The sequence below is a fragment of the Berghia stephanieae genome, chromosome 1 (assembly GCF_034508935.2).
Source record: "Berghia stephanieae isolate SIO BIC M18660-M18661 chromosome 1, UCSD_Bste_1.3, whole genome shotgun sequence".
Classification (NCBI taxonomy): domain Eukaryota; kingdom Metazoa; phylum Mollusca; class Gastropoda; order Nudibranchia; family Aeolidiidae; genus Berghia; species Berghia stephanieae.
In genome coordinates this window covers 52,272,716-52,280,215 of record NC_088360.1, presented here as the reverse complement: position 1 = coordinate 52,280,215, position 7,500 = coordinate 52,272,716, and the positions used below count along the sequence as shown (strand labels likewise).

At 38.1% G+C, this 7,500-nt stretch overlaps 1 protein-coding gene across 4 annotated transcripts in view; it reads left to right on the top strand.

Annotated features, from left to right (window-relative positions):
* The window catches only part of LOC144977196 (uncharacterized), a 55,594-nt gene that overhangs the window by 32,028 nt on the left and 16,066 nt on the right, over positions 1 to 7,500 (top strand). For all 4 annotated transcript variants that reach the window (XM_078922156.1, XM_078922141.1, XM_078922150.1 and 1 more), the window contains exons 2-3: positions 1,204 to 1,553; positions 6,133 to 6,303. In XM_078922156.1, coding sequence (XP_078778282.1) covers positions 1,541 to 1,553; positions 6,133 to 6,303 — 184 coding nt within the window. In that variant the 5' untranslated portion in view covers positions 1,204 to 1,540. The remainder of the gene's footprint in view (positions 1 to 1,203; positions 1,554 to 6,132; positions 6,304 to 7,500) is intronic.

Here is a 7,500-nt window from a genome sequence, read left to right as displayed (position 1 = left end):
TGGATGAATCATGAATCAATATTTGATCATGTACCAGTTTATTACTTAAGATATATGCTTGTTCAATGCTTAATATGGTATGTCAATATAATGTGTTGGTGTGCAAATTGAACATAGAATAACCCGATGACTTAATTGTCATATAAAAACTACATTTTGTTCTTCAATCTTTTGTATTTTTACACGTTATTACCTCATTCTCATGACCGAAGTGGTCGCAGGGGAGACATGAGAGATGATTTTGTTGTAAGGGTCCTCCATCCAAATATGTCCTTAGCTTTCCTCATTAGTGCTGGGTTGTCCATTATTTGGATTGAAAATAGAAAATGGTTCCGGTCTATTTAACTCACACGGATGGAGGCATTTATTTCTTTTCTAGGACCCTTGCAACTTTTCAAGTCCGCCCATGTCCTAATATAAACCAAATCAATACCTGCCGTGAGGTTGTTTTCCTTTCTGCCATACCATTCAATACATAATTACCAATTATAATCCGATCAAGGAAGCCAGTCAGTCATTTTCAACAGCGTTGCGCTTTGGTTAGTACAGAGCCCCACGGGATCTATTTGGTTATATCAAATTACACCTGTTGGGGCAGTTACATAAAAGGTCTTAAACGTAAGATTAAGTAAATTGTGACATCACGACTGACCGTTCAGGGCGTTTGTTGACTGGAATGCTATAAATCAAGTTATGATGCTCATCAACTACCCTCTTTTTCTCTCTCTTTCTTATAAACTCTATATCTTGTATTTGTAGTCAATCTCTTTCACGACTTCTTATACCCCGCTTCTCCTCTCACCCTCTTCATCTTTTTCTTCTTCTTCCTCCTCCTCCTCCTCTTCCACGTCCTGCTCCACCTCTTCCCCCCCCCCTCCTTCTCCTCCTCCTCCTCCTCCTCCTCCTCCTCCTCCTCCTTCTTCTTCTTCTTCTTCTTCTTCTTCTTCTTCTTCTTCTTCTTCTTCTTCTTCTTCTTCTTCTTCTTCTCCTCCTCCTCCTCCTCCTCTTTATCCTCCTCCCCCTCCTCCTACTCCTCCTCTCCTCCTCCTCCTCCTCCTCCTCCTCCTCTCATCGTTGTAAAAATATATTTGCAATGGAAAAGAACCCTTTACTTAGAAGGCTCATTTTATTTAAAACCAACACCTGGCCAAACTTACTTTACATTACTTATAATGAAATAATATTATTATCTTCTCTCACCAGGTCTAACGTCACTAAAAGAGGGACGTCTCTGTTTATTAGTGTGCTGAATTTTCACTGCCCCAATCTTGAACAGAACTGACGTGATATTCAATATTTATTGGATTGCAAACTATTACATACATTTTATAAAAGATAATTAGTATTGTATAATTTAAGCCCTTTGTTTCACGCGAAAAAAAGGATTACTTATAGTATTTGGGAATAGTGCACAGACGAGTTCGACGAATCACAGGAATTTCTAGGAATAAATAGGATTGGAATATTCTGCAGGCCCACCAGACTGACTACCATTGTTCCAGTTTCGGGAGAGGCGGGGTCAGCCTCTCTCATCTTCATAATGTCCATATCGGGTAATTACATTATAATACTTTAAATCATCATCATCATCATCCTCATCATCATCAACATCATCATCATCATCATCATCATCATCATCATCATCATTATCATCATCATCATCATCGTCGTCGTCATCATCATTATCATCATCGTCGTCATCACTCACCACCACCACCACCACCACCACCACCTCCATCATCATCATCATCATCATCATCATCATCATCATCATCATCATCATCATCATCATCATCATCATCATTATTCGCTCCTCCTTTTCCCCTATCTTCTCATAATCCTCCTCCCTCCTCCTCCTCCTTTTCTCTCTCTCTCTCTCTCTCTCTCTCTCTCTCTCTCTCTCTCTCTCTCTCACTCTTCTCCTTGTAAATGTATTCGCGTTGGTCAAAACAATATGCAAAACATATCGGGATTTGAATCCCAGACATTTTGTTCGATAGATAAGCAAAATTATACCACAAAATCATCGACCAGCCCTACTCCGTCAAAACAAGACAATGATGGCGAGTCCGATTGTCTTCAAGCCAACCAAAGTCCGCAACGTTATTTCGATGACAAGACTCTCTCCTTCATATCCTGACAAAACACTTTTTTTTTATAGTGGCAAGAAAACTGATACTTCTGATTATATCGTATCGTTTAATCGTATAGTATCGTATCATATCGTTTAATAGCTAATAGGTTCTAAAACATTTAAATGCTTTGTGTTTCTTTCATGCATAGAGCAAATTTATCAACATTATGTAAACAACATTCATTGTTAATTTATAATATTGAGTATTAATTATCTAATACGTACATAAGTATCATAGTCATTATTTGTAGTTTAATTTTCTCTATTTACATTCTATTTGGCATGTCATTCAAAAGTTTCATATAATTGATTTGCAAAATGCAATAATATCCAATGTCATAATATATTCAACGCTTGAAATGGCTTTAACTTGCCTGGGAGTTAAAAAAGAAGGTTTTGTAATGTTTTATTTGTTTTTTTTTACCCTTCTTTTTCCCCCCACAAATTGGTGCTCATTTCAATCAATCAATAGATATAGAAACAAAGTTTTCTATTCAAAATAAAAAGGAGTATTTTGGCAGTACTTTGAAAAAATACTATTTCAAATTTTGGCAAGGTAACTGGTCATTTTAATATCGGACGATAAAAATTACCCTAATCTTGTCCAAAAAAAAATACCAACAAAAAAACAAAACAAATCAAAAAAAAAAAAAAAACAAAAAAAAAAAACAACAACAAAAAACAAAAACAAAAACAAAAACAAAAAAGCAAAAAAAAAAAAACAAAAAAAAAACAAAAAACAAAAAAATAAAATAAACAAAACAAAACAAAACAAAACAAAACAAAAACATCAAACAAAGCTCTCAAACCTGAGACTTCGTTAAATCCCAGGTTTGACATATTTTGTTTCCAAGAAAAGGGTTATCTTAATCGAGCTATATTTGTAGGATGTGATTTCTGGTCAAAAGTTTAAATACGTGTTTTTCCCGGAGTACGACTGTGTTCGTGTCGTCATGTCGGATGCCACAGGAGTTAGGCAGGTTGCTAGAGAATTGACTGCTTTATGGCATGCCATAACATTGAGCCCACACATTCTATTATTTTGGCCACAAAACTTTTACTTCATAATATAATATGGTCAAATAGGATGACCTCCCGATTTGTCAAAACGTCTCAAACCTATGACGTCAAAAAGAAGCCTCAAGTTTGATTGTTTTGCTAAGTTGGGGTTCAAATTAATCGATCAATATTTGGAGTAAACGTGTTCTAGCCAAAAAAAAATATTTTAAAATTATTTTTCAAGTTCGATAGTTTTGTTTCAGAATATTTGGCTAGTCAAACGCCGTCCTATGCCCGCTATCATCCAAGACTAAAACTTGGCCAGTCTTTAGTCCAAAAGGCAATTCATCACCATCATTTTAGACAGACCTGTCAACCAGCCCTGACAACGCAATTCGTCACATCTTCAACTGGACCATACGTAATGAGGTTTTAACCCAAGATAATTATAACCTATAAAAGGCACGAATCTAAGAGACTAGTTATCTTACGAACCGTACTGACTCCGGAGTTCTGACCGGGTTTGAATTTTGAAAGCTAAATAATAATTTACCGTCAGAATAATGTGTCGTTATTTTATTTTGCTCAGAACATCCCGGAAGACATGCACGCACACAAATACACGCATACGTACCTACACACTCACAATCTGACAGGCACACACATATGTAACCCATCGCATCAATCAAGTATTGTGTTAGGATGTCAGAACGTTCAAAGTCAAGCGAATGGTACTCCGATAAACAACATCATTTATCTTAACTTTAAATGCGGCTATATGGTCTTGTGATATGACACTCGCTTTCGGATCGGAAGGTCCAGGGTTCGAGTCTAGCTCGGCGCATAGTTGAGTCCTTGGAAAAGGCTCTTTATTCACTTTCTCTCACCGTACTCAGGTGTAAAATGAGCACCTGACCGTTAACAGCGCTGTCTCTGTCCGAAAAAAAAATGTAATATCGCCTAACAGGCGTCATGTCTCGTTCTTCATGTTATGTGTTGCTGTTGGTCAGGGACTCCTTGTAAAGCGCTTTGAGCACGTTTAGTGGATATTGCGCTATATAAAAGCATACGTTTTTTTATAAACTCGCCTAACTACATACGTTGTTTCGAATATGTTTTATGCTATAAAATCAATTTGCAACATTTATTGGTTGACTCCAAACCTAGATTCACGTCGCTCCAAACTCATACCAAATTAAAACGTTCGATCAGAATGAAGTAAAAAAAAAAAACAAAAAAAAAAAAACCGTCGCTTTACAAAGTACAACCTCTCGCATTGTTATTTATTGTGATCTTCAATAATTTACAGGTGGCTGAGATCAAAGTTGTGATAGTCTTTGGTTTGGATTTGGCGACATCTCGCCTATGAAGGAGAGAGACGAATCAATTTGCATAATATTATCACGGCATATCCCATTCCTATCCACCCTCTTTCACCTATTCCTTAATTAATCCACTGTTTTAAGAAGTAGTCCAAGGTAGAAAAAGGCCCTGGTTCGAAAAGTGAGCCTTTCAATTGCTCATCTTAAGCTTTCATAATGTGTAAAATCCACTAAATATTCTCAATTCACTTTGCAATAGGTCCCATACCAACGGCAACACTTACATTTTTTTTGACGAGACATGACCCCTTTAAAGCGACGTTACATTTATTTTTCGGACAGAGACAACGCTGTTGTGAATCATGGCACTAATTTTACACCTCAGTATGGTGAGAAAATGCGAGTAATCAACGTTTTCCTGGACTCAACTTTGCTCCGCCCCAGGGCAGGACTCGAACCAGGAACCTACCGGTTCATAGGACGAGTGCCCTACTACTACAAAACCGTAAAGCCGCACACCATCTAATGGAAACAGTTCGCCTCAATTCACGACTTTCGTTCCCCATCTCATATTATAACAGTCCCTTGGACCTTCAGACTTCAGAGGCAGAACGGATATATTTATGTTACTTATCACAGGGAAATGCCTTGCCACTACAATATTACACCAATACATCATATCTTAGTATCACGCCTATGACACATTATCACGGAGGTAGCGATATAATCATAATTATACTCGCGTGACTTTCATTGTATACTCTGCATTAACATCTATGTTTGTACTCTGATAAAATACACTGTTTTCATTTTGGTCAAAAGTCTTAAACTTCAAATTTTCATCTATTAAAACGACACCCAACTTGTTAAAAACTATCTAAGCCTTTATTTAAAGATTCAGGCTTGAGAGTTTTGGCAAGGTGAGTTAAAAAAAGATTTTTAGCTCAATTGATTTAAGAAGCCAAAATTCAAATAAAGTGTCAGAAAAAAGCAAAACTGATGTCTATACTACTATTCAATGATTAATAATCACATTATTTGGTAGAAAGATGGCCCTTATAATGGGGGATTATAACAAAAAAAATTCCTCCGCAGTGTAGCAAAAGATGCGCTCTTGCATTAGTCGGTGTTTTCCCTTCGATAGGAAGATATGGGCGGACCCGCCCAAGCCCCTTGTGCACAATGGACTATCTTCTCTTGCTTGGTGTTTTCCCTTCGATAGGAAGATATGGCGGACCCGCCCAAGCCCCTTGTGCACAATGGACTATCTTCTCTTGCTTGGGAGTCCCGATAGCTCAGCTGATACAGCACTCGTGTCACTCGCGAAGGAACTGAGATTAATCCCGTGTGATTTGAAATAGGTAGTTGGGTCAATTAGATCTGGCGGAAAGTACTTTTCGATAAACTAGCGTCCTTTCTAAAGGGTTGCAAGCAATTGCTATTGTCTATTTCACGCTATGAAACCGGGACATACACCGGTTCCATGGATCCAATGGCTGATTTTGCTTTTGCTTTCCACAAAGAACTATAAACGTTATCACAATCGTCACCTGTACGATAAACATCAGATCATCATCATCATCATCATCATCATCATCATCATCATCATCATCATCATCATCATCATCATCATCATCATGTGAACCCCCACTATTGTCTTTACACATCCATTTCCAGGTTGCCCATCCCTAGAAAACACAGGTCTTGAGCTGTCCACCACCAACAGGACAGAGGGAACCGTCGTATATTTGAGCTGTGACGACTTTGGACACAGACCATCCGGAGGCATAGAAAAGACAGAATGTTTATCTTTTGGTAATTGGAGCACATCCATCCCATCTTGTGAATGTAAGAATATTAAGAATTTTTCCAGTACATATTATTGTCACAAAATGCTTTATTTATCTTTCTTAGGCACCAAAAAACCCCGTTACTAATCAGCTTTTTACTTTGCGAAGTCATGTTTGAGTGAACATGGTTTTTGAGTTAATTCATCTGTTCCAACGTTTGTGAGGCTTTGTGGTCTTGTGGCAAGACACTCGTCTTCACACCCGTAGGTCCTTGATTTGAGTCCCGCGTTGTGTGCTGAAACTTGAGTCCTTGAGAAAGGCTATTTGCCGCATTCTCTCATCGCACTCTGTTAAATGAGAACCTGATCGCTAACAACGTTGTCTCCTAGAGAGAAAAAAAACATGTAACATCGCCTCACAGGCTTCATTTTTCGTCCTTTATTTTAAACATTGCTTTTTGCTTCAGAATCCTAGTAAATATCGTTGAACTCTTTTAATAGCTCAGGTGTTTTTCTTTCACACTCAAGTTCAAACGACTTCACAAAAATGGAGTGTGACCCGCCAAGTTTCAAACTAATACCCCACACCCAACTTCCTCCACCCGTCATACTTAAAGAACGTATTCTTCGTCTCTTTTGAGGTCATGGTCTCAGTTTAGTAAACTGACCCTAGGTACTCAGATTACCAAGTCTGATAGCCCGATGCATTTATGATTATGGGTTTTGATTTGACATTGTTGTAATGGACAATATTTTGCGTTGATTTGAGAGTATTTCCAATACAAAAATGAGCCCATAACAGTTAAGGTTATGTATTTATTAGTTGCATTGTACATTGGTACGGCACCTATAAGGTGCTATGCTACATCAGCATAAAAGTGTCACGGTCACAGGGAATCCACATATCGGGCCCAAGCACGTCTGTTCCTGGCTAGATCACAATTTCGTCATTGGGCATAGAATCCAGCCCGTGTAGTAGAGTGCCTGCTGGTCTTCAAGTAGGTCATAAAAGTTAAGGTTATAAACTTGAACTTGAGCTTTTATATACGTAGCGCAATATCCACTGAACGGGCTCAAAACGCTTTCCAAAGTGTCCCTGACCAACAGCAACACGTGACATGTAGAACGAGACATGAAGCCTGTTAGGCGATAATACCATTTATTTTTCGACAGAGACAAAACTGTTAACGGTCATGTACTCATTTTACACCTGAGTACAGTGAGAGAATGTGAGTAAAGAGCCTTTTTCAAGGACT